General features: G+C 38.5%; 1 protein-coding gene across 1 annotated transcript in view; it reads right to left on the reverse strand.

Annotated features, from left to right (window-relative positions):
- Window positions 1–20,768, reverse strand: part of fry (microtubule binding protein furry) — a 1,411,512-nt gene that overhangs the window by 305,264 nt on the left and 1,085,480 nt on the right. Inside the window, exon 30 of the mRNA XM_081727912.1 lies at window positions 5,437–5,714. Coding sequence (XP_081584038.1) covers window positions 5,437–5,714 — 278 coding nt within the window. The remainder of the gene's footprint in view (window positions 1–5,436; window positions 5,715–20,768) is intronic.

Below are 20,768 nucleotides of genomic sequence, written 5' to 3' on the forward strand. Positions count from 1 at the left end.
AAACGACATTATTTGTAGAGCCCTCGTTTCAGCGGGAGTTCCTTCAATAAAAGAACCAAATGGTTGTTGCCGCTCTGATGGTAAAAGGCCTGATGGCATGACCTTGGTACCGTGGAAAAATGGAAAAGCACTAGTCTGGGATTTCACATGTTCCGATACGTTTGCTCCTTCCAACTTACCCCATTCTTCAATTCAGGCAGGTCTCGTCGCCGCTCACAATCTGACAAAAAACTAAAATACTCAAACCTATTGGACAAATATTGGTTTGTAACAGTAGCAATAGAAACCAGTGGGTCTTGAGGTCACGAAGGATCTAATTTCATTAATGAAGTTGGTCATCGAATAGCAATCAAAACTGGTGACTCCCGAGCTACTGCATTCCTTTTCCAACGTATCAGCATCGCCATCCAGCGTGGGAATGTGTCATCGATCTTAGGCACATTACCTCCTGGTAAAGAACTTGACGAGATTTTTCTTCTATAACACACAATAAGACGGAAGTAGAGACATCCTAGGAGGCTGAAAACCACTTTGACTATGTTCATGAAGAATGTTTAGAATCCAGTTTGGATAAATATAAATTCTTGGAAGTCATGGCTAATACCGGTAAATTTGGGAGTGGTAGCAACATTATCTACAGATTTTACTTTGTTACTCAAAATCGTTAAAGACCCGAATGATATTGTTGTCAAGCTGTCCGATGTTTATTTTGGAACAAATATGATGGCTACAGATAATCTATGTATTCTTAGATGTGCTTATAAGGAAGAAATCAAAATTTTAATGTTTATATTTTAAATTTATGCATGTAGTAAAAGTTCTATATTAATTTTACAACATTTAAAAAAAATTAATAACTGTACAATTCTGTAATAGTTTGATTCTCAACTAATAACTTATGTAAATGGTTAACATATTCTTTCCAAGATGACTGGAAATGAATTGTACTGAAAATTGTCTGAGCCATGAAAATTTTTAATTTCTTTAAACGATCTTTCGCTTTTTAACAATATCTATACATGAATTAAATCAATTTTATGAATACTGAGGGATTGTTACTTGATCACTGATATTTAAGAACGGAAAATTTTCCGGAAAAATATAGAAGAAAATTTTCCACCTCACATCACGGCTAAATAACGATGTAGGAATAAATGGTGTATGCTTTTATGAATCGGAAAATTTTCCGGAAAATTTTCATCATTGCATATGAGACGTGCTTGAGAAGGATTCCAATAAGCATCCACATAACACCGTTGCGGCTCTCAGCTGTTATCCAGGACAGCTGTTACGGATGCAATGGCAAACATCCGGAAACCCATCTCATTACTGTCTATAGGTGGTTTCGACAACAAATAGAGGCTGTCATTGCGGCTGACGGCGGTTTCATTGAATGATGTTGTCCATTGTGGATATGATCACCTGTACAGCAAGTAAATTCTTTCTCCAGTGTCTGTTCTTTTTTTCCTGTGGAAGTGCCTTTGTTCTTAAATACCTCCGCACACTGTATATTGTGCATTTAGAAGCAAAAAGAGGTCTATTGTTAGTATGGCTCAATATATCTTTGAAACACTACATTCCATTAAACCCATAACTCTTGAATTTAATTTTCATAAATCAGTTTGTAGATGGAGAATTTTCTCTTTTATTTTTCCAGCTATTACTAGCAGCGCTGATATTTTATGACGGAAACGTTTTTTTTTTTTTTTTCCTCAATGAAGTTAGCCCTCAATCTATCAACAAACAAGATGTGGAGGCAGAAAAGCACACAATGGTTCATCATGCCACACCAATTACCTACGTTATGTGTGTGTGTGTTTTGTTACACAAAGAACCTATGATGATGTTAAAGTCAAATATAGAATTTATTCTATCAATTCATAATATTTATTTTGGACTGGATATACATAACAGATACTATTCTTCGGGGACTAATACACTCCAATTATAAAATAGAATGGAATTGAATCGTGACATCCACTTGTTATTAGTAATTTCTGTTTGTTTTACTTAATTTTTGAGTCATGAGATATTTTGATTCTGTAAATCAACAAGTTCTTTTTCAAAGAAATTAGTAACTATTACAAGCACCCACCCACCCACCCACACACACACACACACACACATATATATATATATATATATATATATATATATATATATATATATATATATATATATATATATATATATAGCTAAGTTTGAAATTACATTTTAATCTAGATCAATATTATTCAAAACATGCAAATTTGTGTACAAATACTGTGGATGTTTCCTAGAAGGAAAAGTCAAATAAACACAAAGTATTTTTGTAAGCTATAAATATCGAGTTTTATAAACAATGTGTACTTGTTCATAAAACTGAAGAACTGAAAACACTGCAGAACCAACGAGGAATCGTCCAATTCAACTGCAATTTGGTAGATGTCTAGTGCTATGAGGTTGTGCAAAAGATTACAGTTTCGAAGATCGGGGACATCGAGAATGGCCACTAGAGAGCATTACTGCCAGCAATAAAGAATTCAGCCTTGGTCATGTCATTCAGTTCTAAAGCGTGAAAGTGAGAGTCAGCACAGTGCAGGAAGATCAAGAAACACACACAAATGCTCGTCACCGCATTTGACGGCATTCGAAAGGGACCACATCGTGGGGTTGCACGAGGTAGGCTGGGTGTGTCGTGCGATTGCCAGACATGTGGACCATTCCTATGTCACTGTGGCCCGATGGTGGGACCAGTGAATACGTGAAGGTACCAGCACACGACGTGAAGGTTTCGGTCAATATGACAAACCACAACACGAGAGGATTGTTGCACTGTGTGTGAAGCATTACACAGCGATACGTGGGTAAGATTATGTGTCTGCATGTATCACCTCTCCTGTGAGAGCACGCTGGTACAATCTTTCAGCAACACAACTCTCGGCTACACATGACACATGTGTCTATAAACTGTCTACGTCATGTTAAGGTTCTTTCTGCCAGCAAGGTCACACGTTCTCTCCGCAATTGAACACGTTTGGGACCAGCTCGGACGCCGACTCCGTGCCACTACCAATCTGCAATATTTAGGGCCACAATTATAGCAGTTATGGACTGACTTGCCTCAGCCAACGATACGACCACTCTACGATTCACTTTCAAGCCACATCAATGTATGTATCCGTACCTGAGGAGGTGCTACACCTTACTTATATGCAACACGTATTACGCTCGTACAACCAAACCTATTATCTGATTGATCTAACATTTAAATCATTACAATAAAGTTGTATGGCCTTGCAGCCCGTGGAGTTTCACTTCATTCCCTCCATTCCATCTGGGTGCTTCACTTCTTTGCCAGTGAGTGTATACGTAGGTAAACATAAAAAATTTCGAACAGATTTGAATACGCAACTGTTTCACACTGGCGTGGTCAGGCTATTATGATATGTACAGTCGAAACCGAAATTGTCTTTCCACCAATAGACTCTCTCTTTTACTAGACCGATTTCAACAGAGTTTTCTTTAATATACAAACACACACACACGCACACACAAATTTAAAAAAAGTAGTTCTATGTCCGTTACCAAAAAACATATTCAAACTGGTTAATTTCTTCGTATTTATTTATAAAAGAAAATACAATTGCAAAAGTGATAAAAGGAAATGCTATTTGGAGGAGTGCTATTTCGAAGAATGTTAAAAGGAATGCTATTTGGAAGAGGGCTAAAAGGACTGCGATTGTAATTTGGATATGGTTTGTATGTTTCTTTTACGATATATTCAGCAGCTTGACTATTAGAGTAGTACCCTTATTCAGTATACATTCAGTCAACAAGCCCACACTCACATGGAGCTTAAGGGGATACTTATAGTTCCTTCTTCTTAGTCTCACAAGTTTTCTAGCTATCTACTTACATGCTTTAGGTTGACTACGGGCGTGCTACAAGAAGTGGATTTCAGGGTCATGAACAGAAAAAGTACAATATGATCCACTTGATAATAGGGGAACCAAATACATATGTTTTATCTTCCGATTAAAATTACATGGAAAAATAAACTGAATTATACAAAGAGGGGTCATAAGTTTGCAATATTTCCACAACCCAAATAGTGTGCGTGTAGCATTGTGTACACGCCGTGATCGATCGTAAGTACAGGGTCAAACTAGCCAACGAGGTAGTGTGGCAAGAGGACTATTTAACACAGACGCCGCCACTCTTGTATCTTCAGTTAGCTTCTATTGGCAGTGACGACGAGCACTCAACAGTGTCTGATACATAAACTGTTACTTTACGAGTTCGAACTCGCGCATTACGCTGCGACAGCAAACGTTTCTCATGGGAAAGAGGAAGGTGCAGTGAACAACACTATAGTAACTCGTTGGTTCCTGAAATTTCCTGCAGGTTGTTAAGATGTCGACGATCATCCAAGGTCCACCCGTACTAAAGTAACAAATTCTGAGGTCATCGACACGTCACTGAGGAAAATTTATCCACCAGCGCACGTCGACTGTCAAACGAGCTCGTTATATATCCCAGTCCACTATAGTGGGTGAACTTCACGAACTCGGGAAAACCATCACATTGTGCTACATGACTTGACCTCAGCTCAGGCCTACAGGAGAGTAGATGTGTGTCGACAACTGCTGCAAAATCCGTGTGTTGTCAGTTTCTTGAAACGGTTTGTCAGATTGGATAGGTGTCTTTACGACATTCAAATGTGCAAAAGCAATGGTTGAACAACGACCAAATTCCAGAACCCGTTGTCAAATAAGGCCGTTTCGAACACCAAGTCATGCTGTGTGAAGTGGAACTACGAGCGGGTAATTCTCTTCGAGTTCGTTCCTAATGGTCGAACCATCAATGCCGACTTTTTTCCGAGCAGTTGTAGCGGATGTCTGATGCATTACCCCAAACATATCCTGCATTGGTGAATCGAAAACACGCCCTACTGCAACAGGTTAACGCAAAACCACACATGTTCGAAAACATAACAAAAAAGTTCAGGAACTTGATGGCATCAAATTGATCCCACGCCCTGCATATAGTTCTGATCTTATTCCTTTCGATTACTACCTATTTCGGTTTATCGCGCACTTGCTGAAATCACGGTGTTTCATCAACCAGAAGGAGGTAGATACAGCAATGACTGACTTCTTTGCTTCTGAAGGCAAGATAAGGTATCGACGTGGAATAGAGGAACTGACAGGAAGGTGGCTGCAGTCGTCCAACATACGAGGTCATACTTTGAATGTTAACCTGGTTGAATTGTACTGTAATAAATCCATGTACGCTGTGTACCAGACTATAGCACGACTTATGACTCACCTTGTATCACAAAAATAAATAACATAAAAGTATTGCACACTCAACTCAGGAACGTCAAAACAAATTAACAATTTATTAATATCAGAGCACCAACGTGAAATTCTAGTCATTGGTTAAGGTACTTACCCAGTCTTTACAGGATCTTCCCCACTATGTCTTTTGGTATGAATGGTCCCTTTCTCTACTCCAAGATCACTCCGATTGGCTGGGTCAGTCTGTGCCACTCCACCAGGGCCATCTGAATGACTAGAAGCCTTCCTCATACTGGTGAGCCTGTAGAAAGGAGGCGTTTCCGTTCTTTCAATTAGACAATTCAGGGTCTCCACTGTCTGCAGTTCTGTCATCATTTCATCCAGCAGACGTTCTGGCCTTGCTCTCGCTAAGTATAACACCACACGCTTTGCCTACAAGTAAATAATAAAACACTTATCATTTCTAACATACAAGTATTCACTATTTAGTTATTAACAAACTTCCAGAGCTATTTGCCAAGGCCTTTACCAAACATTTCTAATGTGACGAAACATTTCTACCTGAAAATGTACAATGTAAGAGCACACTTTTCATCCCAGAGCGAGCATCTGGAGAATCGGCAAGAGTGACGGACGGAAGAAGGATAATTGCCTCCGCTATCGAAGCCCTCGTTTAATTGACGCCACTGCTTCGAATATGTGCAATATGAAGGGCACAGAACAATTCGGTGTTGATGTCGAAATAAGCAGCAGTATCATATGTATACCGCGTGAAGGTGTACCGGATGGTTTATATGCCGTGATATTTTCTCAATTAACGTTTAAACCGGAAGTGACAGTACTTTCTACCAATTTTGGATTTTGTAGAAAGATTAGAAAGGAGGTGGAATATATTCTTGAGATGTTTGACTGGTTGCAGAAAACTGCTTCTTGCTATCTGCTACCATTTATATTTTATAGAGATTAAGGTTAAAACCGGAAATGGTTGAGTTTTGCTAATTTTAATTTAAATAGAGGGTTAAGAGAGATGGTATCTATTATTAGAACGCTAAATTAACTTTCGCTACTTCTTATCGTTTTCGTCCTATGAGATTAATATCGAAACCGGAAGTTGAAGTGGATTTCTGTCTTTTCTGGTTTTAATAGCAGGTTAAGGCGGAGATGAAATTTTTTCCTGGGACGGTTAATGAATTACTGGAAACCATTTCTCGTTATCTATTAACTTTTTAACTCTATGTTGATCAACCCGTAATCCAGAAATGGTTGATTTCTACCACTTCCGGTGAATGGATCACCTACATAAACGAACACGATTTTTAAATTCTGACCTACATTCTGACCAAAACTGATGGTGATATACACTTGTATTTCTTAAGAATTTCTTTCTCTCGGGCGGACAAAGTTACGGATAGACAGGGTAAGTATTGGAAGAATCCACATATCTACATGCATTTCAAGCCACTAGGAGCATGCGTTTTTACTATCATAAACAAACGATAGCAGACGATGGAAGGAGACTACACTTCAAGGAAGAAACGAAGCGGATTCGGAAAACTACGAAGAAGGCCGACTTCCCCATCAATGGGTTCTCCCTCCAAGAAGATGTACCGGTATATAAAAGAAGACGACAAGACGAGAAAACTATCAGTTCATTGCTGATCTCTCACCTAGCAAAAAGCTTCTCCTGAGGCTGCTATGGCCTACGGAGATTTCCTATAATACCTACTTCTGGGGCTGGTATGAGTTTCTTGTTCTTCTTGTTCTCCTCAACCATACGTTGGTGGGCAGCATGGAAATTTGAAAACTTTTCTCTCGCTTGGGAGAGCTGTTTTATACTTTGATAAGGCCTCTTCTTCATAACTGCGTCTAGATATTCTATCCTTGGTTTTCCTCTTCCTGGTTTTCCTTCTATCAGCACGGTGATCCAATCGGAGTACCGAATCAGATGGCCAAGCATGCTGTTTCTTCTTTTCCTTGTTATCTTCATGATCTGTCATATGGAGTTTAATCTTTTAAGACCATCTTCTGAGGCTGCTATGGGCGAAGGAGATATCCTAATACCAACTCCCGTGGCTGCTATAAGCTACGGAGTTTAACCGATCGCCATCTAAGACAGCTATGGGCTAAAATCAATTATCCTTTATTCTGAAGCTACGTCTGTGTGGTGAGGAATATCAAGCTTATTGTAACTGGAAACTTTATAGAGACAGATTTTACAAAGACTTTGTAAAAATTTTATAAAACATTTATTTTTATAATAAAAAGCGAAGGGTTAAAACTCCGCATACATTATTTAGACTCTATCGACCAGAATATTGCAATATATAAAGGAGTTTAGGTAAATCAAATCCCTTAAAAAATAAATGTGATGAAAATTTGAACAGCCCACGGTTATGCCCTGTAGGCTAAAGGAGGCGAACGATGAATGAAGGTGAATGATTATGAAATAAGAACATGTGAGGAAATGGAAGAACCAAGAGAAAATCCCAAACACAATGTTATACATTACAAACTCACATGGCCAAAGATCGAACTAGAAATACCTTACGCCTGAGGTGCGAGCTCTACTACTAAGATGTTGACGTTGGCCTCGATGTTGACGTTGAAATAAACAGGTAATAAGTTTGTGTGGGGTTATGGATGAGTTAGCAAGCAGTGGCTTAACAGAACGTAAGTCTTGGATCGAAACTAACCGAAGGTTAATCGTCACTGAAAGCACACTTCGTCATCCACTCTACCCTGGGTCAAGTCAATTCTGTCAAAATTGTTGTTGCCTTAGATTTCTACTTTACATCTTCATTTCACTTGCTTATAACCAAAAAATATCTTCTCAAGTAGAACTATTACATACCTCATACACAAATTACATTTCCTACTCAAACACTATTTCACACTATTTCATTTCATTTCGTTCGAATATATCATATCATATATTCTGTCACGTGTAGCAACAGTGAAGTACTGCAAAGATACTGACCAGTCGAAACCTCTTCAGAAATATTTTAAGACATAAAAATATTATTAGTAGACGCCAGAAATAGTGTGGCGCAATAAAAACTTAATCCACGACCTGCTGATCCACAGTCATTCATTCTGTCTCATGATCCACGATGTACCAGGTTAGGACGTACCCATTTATGGTATCATAGATTTGAGTTATTAGAGGAACTCTAATGTATTATGACATTAAGTTTTTCGTCGTGAAACTAAACGTTGAACGTCATTGCTCTATGGTTAATCACTCAATATATGGAACATTATTGGCGATGGATCACTTTAGGCTGATCCACGACAAACTGATGCACCTGTCTCACGACTCACTGTATCTCTGGTAGGCAAATTCATGAGGCTGAGACCCTACTTGATTTAATCCCATTGACTTTTACTGTTGCTAACGCCACTGAGGATCCAGCGGAGAATGTGGGATTAAAATCTTACAAAATGGCGTGACGATCTAACTTATATTGAGTTTTAAAAAGAAAGAAAATGTGCACCTCAGTTTATAACTATTTATAGAATAGCGTTAAAACATTAAAAACAAGAATGCGCTTCAATTATGTGCCAAAATTGAAATTTTTCGACGAAATTCGATGAAAGATACGATGAGCTCTCTTAAAGGAGATAGACATACTTTCCCCACTTTTTCCTTCGCCACCGAACACAAATTCAAATGAAAAAAGGAAAAGTGAGAAAGCGAGGTCCTAGAAGATTTTGTTTTTACGGGACAGCCAAGAGCTTCAGGTGTATTTGTGTACCATTAAAGTAACATAGGATCACCATTTTTTTTTTCTTCCGCTGCAGTTAGAAGTGAAACCACATAAAGCAAAGGAGGGTCTATTATTTCTCAGGTGAATTCTTGTGACCTCAAGCTCGTTTATACGTTGGCGGACGAGTCTCTATAAAACTTCTGTGTTGCACTTCATTTATTCAAGAGCTCGCTCGCCTTTTGTCTACTACTTTTGCCATAGGAGATGCATAGTGTATGCCCTTGTTAAACGGTGAAAGAAAAAAAAAAGAAATCTCAAACCTCTGCATGACTTGGGTAGACCAAAATTCGTTCCTGAAAGTTCTACCAACTTTCAGCCGTTCAAAACTGATATGCAATTACTGGAATCTCCAAGAATCTCCAAGTTTTGTTTTAAAATATGCATAGCTTAAATGAAAAGCACTGTATTTTTTTTTTAATTCCTGAATTTAACTACTTTCATTAACTCTTATTATTTAGGAAACCGTATGTTCATCGCCACAAAAATAAAATTCCGCCATTGGATCATATACAGCACTACTCCAATCCTTTCAGACTTGATATAATATATTTGTCTCACATCTTATCTTCTATTATCCTCCCGTTCCCATAACGTCCATCCTACAGCATTTTACTTATCAGTATTCCAACCATTGCATCTGGGGGCCGCGGTGGCTCAGGGGTAGAACGTTTACCTCTGATGCATGGGGTCCTTGGTTCGATACCAGCTCGTGCCAAGTGAGCTTTGTGGTGGACAAACACCGTGCGCGTGGATTTTCTCGGGATTCTCCCTTTTCCTCATTCCACTATTTCATTCATTTCTCATCATCGTCTGATTTAGCCTACACGGAACAACAGCGAGATGTAAAACTGAAAGATTTGAGTTTTTTCTTTGCATCCGGCACATATATTCTGCAGAAATAAACAATCCTAGACGCCTCAAACTAATAATTCACAATATATCATATTCGTTGATAAATACATTGAGGAGTTTCATATTGTGTAATCTTATTCGTTCTTCTCTTTCTTTGTCTGATTTTGCTCCGAGAATGTTTCTCAAAGTTTCGTTTTCTAACAATGTTTATCCCTACTAGTTAATCCCATTATCCCCGAAAAATACAACACACTCCTGATATTTGCACCATTTTGTGGATTTTGACCAAAGTTTGCACGCAGGTTTACATTAAAACAAACATCAACGTCACGTATACACATGTTAAGGAGTATGCTATGATATTTTCTTAATTTATACTAAAATCAAATGTGGTAGATTTCTACTATTTCCGATTTCAGTAGAAATATTATTACAGTAAAAATGGAATATATACTTGGGACGTTTAATTTATTGTGAGAAACCGCTTATCGAACCTGATTGATTTTTCCCATTTCTGGTTTCAATAGAGGGTTAACAGAGATTCTTAGTACGATAAATCGATTTTTAAAAAAAACTCTTTCATTATCTATTGTTTTTGTTCTACCAACATTGAAACCGGAAATTGTATGGATTTCTATCACTTCCGGTTTTACTAAAGAGTTAAGGATGGAGATGAAATGTATTGGAACGCTTAATCGATTACAGGAGAACTGTTTTCGCTTCTATTACCGTTTTTGCTCTATCAACGTAAAAAATGGAGGAAATGGTTAATTTTTTCCAGAACTGGTTTTAGTAGAGAGTTAAGGATGAAGCTAAAATATATTTTTGGGACACTTAATTGATTACAGGAAACCGCTTTTCACGGTGTATTACCGTTTTTACTCTGTAGCGATCGTTAAAACCGGAAGTTGTTGATTTCCACTTACGGTGTGAGTAAATGGATACCTATTATTAGAATCCTACATCAATTCTCGCCATCTCTTATCGTTTTCTATCTATGTAAATCAATATTAAAACCGGAAGTTCTAGTGGATTTCTATTATTTCCAATTTTAGAAAATAGTTGAGGATGGAACGTATGGCAAGATAGCCCCCCCACTTTAGAAAATTGAAACAATGACTAGATCATTCGTTTGTACTACGTTTGTACCGTTTGTACCGAAAATATTTTCGTTTGTACCATTTTCCTTATAGGGTTACTTGAGAGGTCAACTGGGGGGGCTATCTTGGCGCCAAGATAGCCCCCCCGTATCACAGCACAAAAAATTGGAATACACCATTCGAAAGCAAATCGTTTGTACCGTTTGTACCGAAAAAAGTTTTGTTTGTACCCTGATAGTTTTCGAGAAACAGGGGATGATATTTTGAGCGGGGGGCTATCTTGGCGCCAAGATAGCCCCTCCGTATCACAGCACAAAAAATTGGAATACACCATTCGAAAGCAAATCGTTTGTACCGTTTGTACCGAAAAAAGTTTTGTTTGTACCCTGATAGTTTTCGAGAAACAGGGGATGATATTTTGAGCGGGGGGCTATCTTGGCGCCAAGATAGCCCCTCCGTATCACAGCACAAAAAATTGGAATACACCATTCGAAAGCAAATCGTTTGTACCGTTTGTACCGAAAAAAGTTTTGTTTGTACCCTGATAGTTTTCGAGAAACAGGGGATGATATTTTGAGCGGGGGGCTATCTTGGCGCCAAGATAGCCCCTCCGTATCACAGCACAAAAAATTGGAATACACCATTCGAAAGCAAATCGTTTGTACCGTTTGTACCGAAAAAAGTTTTGTTTGTACCCTGATAGTTTTCGAGAAACAGGGGATGATATTTTGAGCGGGGGGCTATCTTGGCGCCAAGATAGCCCCTCCGTATCACAGCACAAAAAATTGGAATACACCATTCGAAAGCAAATCGTTTGTACCGTTTGTACCGAAAAAAGTTTTGTTTGTACCCTGATAGTTTTCGAGAAACAGGGGATGATATTTTGAGCGGGGGGCTATCTTGGCGCCAAGATAGCCCCTCCGTATCACAGCACAAAAAATTGGAATACACCATTCGAAAGCAAATCGTTTGTACCGTTTGTACCGAAAAAAGTTTTGTTTGTACCCTGATAGTTTTCGAAAAACAGGGGATGACATTTGGGGGGGCTATCTTGGCGCCAAGATAGCCCCTCCGTATCACAGCACAAAAAATTGGAATACACCATTCGAAAGCAAATCGTTTGTACCGTTTGTACCGAAAAAAGTTTTGTTTGTACCCTGATAGTTTTCGAGAAACAGGGGATGATATTTTGAGCGGGGGGCTATCTTGGCGCCAAGATAGCCCCTCCGTATCACAGCACAAAAAATTGGAATACACCATTCGAAAGCAAATCGTTTGTACCGTTTGTACCGAAAAAAGTTTTGTTTGTACCCTGATAGTTTTCGAGAAACAGGGGATGATATTTTGAGCGGGGGGCTATCTTGGCGCCAAGATAGCCCCTCCGTATCACAGCACAAAAAATTGGAATACACCATTCGAAAGAAAATCGTTTGTACCGTTTGTACCGAAAAAAGTTTTATTTGTACCCTGATAGTTTTCGAGAAACAGGGGATGATATTTTGGGCGGGGGGCTATCTTGGCGCCAAGATAGCCCCCCCGTATCACAGCACAAAAAATTGGAATGCATCATTCGAAAGCAAATCGTTTGTACCGTTTGTACCGAAAGTAAGTTTTGTTTGTACCCACATAGTTTTCGAGAAACAGGGGATAAACATTTGGGGTGCCTATCTTCGGGCCAAGATGCCCCCCCCCTCCCTATCACAGCACAAAAACTGGAATACACCATTCGAAAGCAAATCGTTTGTACCGAAAAATGTTTTGTTTGTACCCTGATAATTTTCAAGAAAGAGTGGATGGCATTTGGGAGTCTATCTTGTAAGCAAGATAGGCCTTCTAATATGTACTTTTTCCGTGCCCATTAATAAGTATTATGTGTCTATTCATGTGAATTTATGTGTATTTAGAACTCTTGTTGTACATATCCAAGTAAAAAAAGGACTTGTTGGGAATAACACAATGTAAAAATTAAATCGGCGAGTGGGAAAACAATGTGAGTTCAAAATAAGCCATTTTGAGTTAAAGGCGAAAATAACACTAAAGATGTAGAACTACAAGTTGTAATGAAGAGCAGTACAATTTGGAAGCCGCGCACGTTACAGCAGAATGCTATAATGTCGACTGTACATTTATGGCATTAACAAACAAAAGTTTTTTCTTCAAATATCTCAAAATGCGTTTTGTGGACTAGTAGCGTTTTTCCGCTCAACGATTCAATTAAATTTTCTCTATTTGTGCCCTTTTCCGTAAATAAATACCGTAAAAAGAATAACAAAGTGTGTACAAATTCAGAAAGAAACTGGATTTACAGAAATAATATTAAACAAAGAAAACTAAAATATGAAATGTTTGCTCACCTAAACTGCGTCTTTCCACGTTTCAGTCTTACATCAACTGAAAAAATTAGCTGTTTATATCTGTCACATTAACGGCTCGAGAAGTTTGCCGCTTTCATAGACAATAGACGAAAGCAAATAGGCCATTGCTGAATAACACGTATTTACTTAAGGAAAAGGGCAGAAATAGAGAGAATTTAATTGAATCGGTGAGTGGAAAACCCCTACTAGTCCACAAAACGCATTTTGAGATATTTGAAAAAAAATAACTTTCTTTTGTTAATGCCACAAATGTACAGTCGACATTATAGCATTCTGTTATAACGTACAAGGTCTTGCAAATTGCACTCCTCTTCATTACAACTTGTAGTTTTACATCTTTAGTGTTATTTTTGCCTTTACTTCAAAATGGTTTATTTTGGAATCACAATGTTTTCCCACTCGCCGATTCAATTCTAACGTTGAGTTATTACTGAAAAATTCATTTTTTATTTTGATATGCACAACCAGAATTCTAAATACACATCAATTCACATGGATAAACATATAATACTAATTAATGGACTTGGAAAAGTACACATTAGGGAGCCTATCTTGCGTACAAAATAGCCACCAAATTTCATCCCGTTTCTCGAAAACTGTCAGTGTACAAACAAAACTTTTTTCGGTATAAACGGTACAAACGATTTGTTTCGAATGACGTATTCCAATTTTTTGTGCTGTGATACGGGGGGTTATCTTGGCGCCAAGATAGCCCCCCAAATGTCATTCCCTGTTTCTCGAAAACTATCAGGGTACAAATAAAACTTTTTTCGGTACAAACGATTTGCTTTCGAATGGTGTATTTGAAATTTTTGTGCTGTGATACTGGGGGGCTATCTTGGCGCCAAGATAGCCCCCCCAAACGTCATCCCCTGTTTTTCGAAAACTATCAGGGTACAAACAAAACTTTCGGTACAAACGATTTGCTTTCGAATGCTGTATTCCAAATTTTTGTGCTGTGATACGGGGGGGCTATCTTGGCGCCAAGATAGCCCCCCCATGTGTCATCCCCTGTTTTTCGAAAACTATCAGGGTACAAACAAAACTTTTTTCGGTACAAACGGTACAAACGATTTGCTTTCGAATGGTGTATTCCATTTTTTGTGCTGTGATACGGGGGGGGCTATCTTGGCGCCAAGATAGCCGCCCCAAATGTCATCCCCTGTTTTTCGAAAACTATCAGGGTACAAACAAAACTTTTTTCGGTACAAACGGTACAAACGTTTTGCTTTCGAATGCTATATTCCAAATTTTTGTGCTGTTATACGGGGGGCTATCTTGGCGCCAAGATAGCCCCCCCAAATGTCATCCCCTGTTTTTCGAAAACTATCAGGGTACAAACAAAACTTTTTTCGGTACAAATGGTACAAACGATTTGCTTTCGAATGGTGTATTCCAAATTTTTGTGCTGTGATACGGGGGGGCTATCTTGGCGCCAAGATAGCCCCCCCAGTCGACCTCTCAAGTAACCCTATAAGGAAAATGGTACAAACGAAAATATTTTCGGTACAAACGGTACAAACATAGTACAAACGAATGACCTAGTCATTGTTTCAATTTTCTAAAGTGGGGGGGCTATCTTGCCATACGTGAGGATGGAGATTAAATGTGTCCTTCGGACGCTTAATCGATAATAGGGAACCGCTTCTTGCTGTCTATTACCATTTACGCTGCACAGTGATCATAAACGGAATTGTTGATTTCTACCACTTCCGGTGAATGGATCACCTCTAGGGATGTGCACGAGACGAGTCGAGACAGGATTTTCCTGACAAAATTCGAGTCGAGACACGGCTCTTCCAATAGAGAAATATACATATTTCGAGTCGAGACATCACTTTTACGGCACATTTTCGAGTCAAGACAGCCACAAATCTTGTCTCGTGCGCATCCCTAATCACCTCTATTAACGTATTCCATTCCTTTTGACTGCTACACCGTAGCCAAAATTGATGGCGATTCGTCACGTAGTTCTTGAGATTCTAGATTTTTTTTTGTTTCCCGGACAAATATGGTAAATATATAAAAGAGGTTTAATAAACCAAATTCCTTAAAAATGGGCTGGTGTGTTCTTCGCGGTGCTCGATAAACAGATTTCCATCTCTGATCTTATTCTTTGATCACAACCTGAAGTTATAAATTTATTTCCTCCGGTTTCAGTACTGAATTCGTATTGTTTCAAAATCTACTATACTTTTACAATGTAAAACGAACTCGTTTGTTATGTTTCCTTAAACACATTCAATCTTACTCGGAAGAGTATTCAAATACTACGAAAGATACAAAGAAAGACTACAAATCAGTATTATAAACGCCTAATGACCTGATAATATCCTTGGTACACTTTTATATACATATGATGAAAGTCAAAAAGTAAAGGGACTTGCAATTTCCGTCACTAGGATTTGGTAACACTGCTAGTATCCAGCGCTGAATTAGTGTCGTCTGCAACACTTCTATGCAACATGTCACTCTCATTCTCGCATTAGTCGTTGAAGTGTAGCAGATCATTATACATGGCAACTCCATGGTCGATCTCTTCCAAGGAGGAAATGAGGGCAGTGATTCGCTTTTTGTTTGCGAAAATTATTCGTCGAATGGAAGCGCAATATGGTGACAGTTATTTATCGCGAAGCAAGATATACGAATGGATAGAGCATTTCAAACAGAGAAGAACTTCTTTATGTGACGAGGAAAGATCGGGCAGGACATCGACGTCAACGACTGAGAACAATCGAGTTGGGATTCGAATTGCTGAAGTACCCGCCATACAGTCCAGACCTACCTCTAAGCTATTTTCATGTTTGGGCCATTGAAGGAAGCGCTCAGGGGAAGAAGGTTTGCAACCGATGCGATGCAAAATTGATTAAATGTGCAACCGAAAAACGGTCAGTTTTCTATCATTAGAATAAAAGCATCTTTTTCTCGAAAGTCCCTTTACTTTTTGAGTTTCCCCATATATATATCATAATGAACAAACTCCATGGCTCTGGATAAGTAGAGTAACAAATAAAACAGTTCTGACCAGAGCAGAATGAAATATATTAAAAACTATACTTACAATGTGTTACAGTTTCAAGGACCTAACGTCCTCTTCATCAGACACAAACACTCTGAATATATATCGGGCTGGATCCAGAATTTTCTGATTAAGGATGTACCAATAACTCTCAGCACAGTTGAATTAAAGTTGAATATTTAAATGCCTTTAAGCATCTGTGGTGTGAATAAGGAATTGCCCTGAAAATGCTCAGTGTCTGGTCTCGGGAATCGAACCCACGACTTTCCGAATGCAAAGCCAACGCTTTACCAACTGAGGCACGGCCACTTTGTATTGGTGTGATTTTCAGTGTATAATAGTTTGTTGCTTTAGATCAGGAATTTCTTTAATCATTGACACTTGGAATATGATGGATACTTGTATTGTAGAGAATCCTTATGAAAATATTGCTATTTTCACTGACTGCTTCTCATTTTAAACAGCGTAAATTTACAACGAAGTGGAGTGTGGGGTGTACCTGCACCCCCTAAATCCAGCCCTGTTTATGTGAGTCTGGATATTCTTACTTGTTTAATTCTGATAGGTTACACGTATCAATTGTAAAATATGTTAAATAATATCAATTAAACATAATGAAATACTTGTACAAGATTAATATTTTTCTGAAACTCATCTTCCAATTAAATATCCTGAATTACAAAAGTAAAAAAGGAAACTCGAATGAACGCCCTCTCGAAACATCCTATTAAAGGTACCCTAATATTGAACTAGTGCAGCGATATGAAGCTAAAAAAAATTAGAAACTCTTTAAAGAGGAACTGCCAAGCTAGAGAATAGGTTTCGATGTAGCTCCAAGATCTTGAAGAGATACTTTGTTTTGTCTCTATTTCAGAAGAGAGTTTTAAGCCCATTCACCTCGTTTTCTAAGGTAGGGATTATTAATGCTTTCACATTCTGAAACAAAACTTTCGTTTCGCTTTGATATGTAAAAGTCGGCCTCTCTGAAAAGGCCTTGACTCTTAAGAAAAATTTGGTCGGTACACCCCTGAAATTCGTGATACTTGATTTAATCCACAATGAAACAAACACTCAATCAACGAGGATGTGAAACGTAATTTTTAAAGTTTTATCAGTTAATTTGTAAACATTGTATGCATTTATAGAAAATTCCAGTTTCTGATTTTCATTGTTAGTCCAGTCGACAAATAGATTTTACATTGCTAAATGTCATTAAAAAAAAACTTTCTGTTTGGGTATGTTATAGGTACCTAGACACTAGTTAAAAAATCCAAGTTTTCGATCTCCTAGACCCTGTGCTAACTCTAGGAGGCCCAGGCTAACATTAGTCAGTTTCTGTGCTATAACTGTTTATCCTCAAGTCCTAAGAGAAAAGATCGTTTTTACCTTTTCCTGTAGAGTATTAAATTTGCTTTGCTATAACTTACATACTATAAGGTGTTTCTAAATCTCTTAGATACGGAAATACAGACGATAAATACGCTAAATTGTGATTCTCTAAACTGAGAGACAAAAACGCACAATTTTTACATTTTAAGGTAACTTCACAAAATTCCTTCGTTTTCTGATATGTGAAATAATGTACCAAAATTGATTAAAAAACATATAGCTCTGTTTTTTTTTAAATTTTGTTTATATGGTACTCAACATCAATACTTTCTACAATAGAAGTAAGGTATTCGATGCCTTCATCCTCTTGAGATAAAACTGGACCGATTAGAGCTAACTGCATTGGATCGATCGGGGCAAATTACTGGTCACAGTGCTTGTTAGAAAAATTATAATAATGAGAAATTGACTCCGGCTTATATTCGTCGAGGAGGTGACGTTTCTAAGCCCTCCCTAAACCGACTCGATCACAAATTTCAAATATTTGACTTCAACGGTAACTGCTTCTTTTGTGAAAAGATTACTCAAGAATGTATTGAAAGGCAGGTAAAGTTGCCTGTCGTAAGGTGTGACATGTTTTATTTATCTTTCTGCAATAGGCAAAGCAATTCAGAGATGACGTGTGTCAATGAAAACTTGACTCATGATCTACTAACCCACCACCCACCTAAACCCATCGTCATCAACTCTGACCCATGCTATACGCCCTCCTCTACACTGACATAAAAGTTTACAATCGTAATAAAACGAAGCTGTGAAAATTATTACTAATCGAAGTTTGAATTTCTACGGTTAATCGCTCAGGCTCTGTTACAATACCGGTGGATCTAACCTTTACGATGTAAAATGGTCAAGTGTTTGTCATGGTGTATATTACGACGGATTTCAACATAATTATCATTATAATTATTTCTTTGTTGAATTGTAGATACTTTTCAGTGAAAAATAGGTTGAAATTTGAAAGTCTCAAATCAAGATAAAGTAGGCCAAGTGTAAAATTCGACTGTCTCGAAAATCAAGTAGTAAGTCCTATCGTTATTACTACAATTACTAATTTCAATATCCAAAAGTGCCTGAAGGTCTTTTCTCACTTAGATATACTCATCTCAGGTAATAAATAGAAACAAATGAAAAAGGAAGTAAAATGGAGACCTTGAAAGTAGAACGTAGACTAATTCATCAGTGTTCAGAAGATGCTGTCTACAATGCACTGAGCAGAGTGGGTCGGTGGATCAAAGTGAATCACGGTGGGTGGTAGCAGTGTCATGCTGACCCACGAACTACTGACCCACCCCATCTCTGGAGCAATTATCTCGGCAGAGTTCGTAACTGAATCAATCGATTAATATTCCCACTGGTAACGGTGAATTTAACGGTGCTACTCATATCTCGTTTATACATAAAATGTATGTTTCGCGTAACGTTAGTATACAACCCTCAAAGCATTTCTAGATTTAAGGGTTGCATAAACATCTAGGCGAAAAAAGTAGACATACACGCAAGCCATCACCCTCTTCATTGTTTTTAGTAGATTTATTTCAATTTCACTCCGAAACGTATATTGTATTTGGTCTAGGAATTAATTCGTGCGGTTGGTACGCACACATTGAAGCTGTAGTACAAACACAAAATACATAAATACCTTAAGAAAAATATTGTCCATCGCTAGCCACCACTTTCGCCCATCTGTCAGGCAATGTACGGATTCCGTGGCGAAAGAAGTCCTCATCCTTGGAAGCGATCCAGTCAGAGACCCATGTTTCGATATCCTCTGAAGAAGTAAACCGCTGTCCAATCAAATCGTTGTTCATGCAATCGAACAAGTAGTAGTCCGAAGGAGCAACGTCTGGTGAATACGGCGGGTGGGGTAAAACTTCCCATCCGACATTTTCTAAATAGGTTTTGACCGGTTTTGCGACATGTGGGCGAGCGTTATCATGTTGAACAATAAGTTTATCATGTCTGTTCTCCCATTCTGGTCGTGTTCTGGCCAGAGCTTGCTTCAAACGCATTAACCTTTATTTTACGGCTGTCACTACACTGCCAAAATAGTAAATCCGTTCTTTCCCGCGTGTCACTGTACTGACACAGGCGAAAGGTTTACTTTGACCCGCGAGCACACATATTTTTTTTTAAATGATGTGCCTTATTGTATGAAGAGATAGTCCATAGTGAAAGGAACCAAAAACGTTGGTTCTCAACCGGTGTGTTCGCGGGTCAAAGTAGACCTTTCGCCTGTGTCACTACAGTGACACGCGGGAAAGAACGGTTTTACTATTCTGGCAGTGTACTGACAAACGGTAAAATAAAGGTTAATTGTCGTCGATAACGTTCTCCATTCATAGTTTCACCCGGTTGCAGCAGCTCATAGTACACCACACCTTTCATATCCCACCATATGCACAGCATAACCTTTGCACAGTGAATATCTCGTTTTGGTTGTGATGGACCTGGTTCACCTGGTTTCACCCAGGCCTTTTTTCGTTTAGGGTTCTCGTAATGGATCCACTTCTCATCACCCGTAATAATTGGATGCAGAAACACCTTTCTGCTCTGTCGTTGAAGCAGCAATTCGCAAATGGTTTTTCGTCTTTCAACGTCTCTCTCTTTCAATTCATGTGGAACCCAATGTGACATCTTTTGAATCATTCCCATGGCTTTCAAGCGTTTGGAGACTGTTGTTTGATCAACGCCTAATGCTGCTGCAAGTTGTTCCTGCGTTTGACACGAATCCTGCTCGAGCAATGCTGTCAATTCTTCGTCTTGAAATTTTTTTGGCTGTCCAGTTCGCTCTTGGTCTGCCAAGCCGAAATAACCACTTCTAAACCGTGCAAACCACTTCTGACACGTTCGCTCAGCTAGAGCATGGTCACCATACACTTCCACCAAAATACGATGACTTTCAGTCGCACTTTTCTGCATGTTAAAGTAATGCAGCAGGACACCCCGCAAAAACACTTTATCAGGCACAAATTGCGCCATGT

The sequence above is a fragment of the Thermobia domestica genome, chromosome 10 (assembly GCF_964235325.1).
Source record: "Thermobia domestica chromosome 10, izTheDome1.hap1.1, whole genome shotgun sequence".
NCBI lineage: Eukaryota > Metazoa > Arthropoda > Insecta > Zygentoma > Lepismatidae > Thermobia > Thermobia domestica.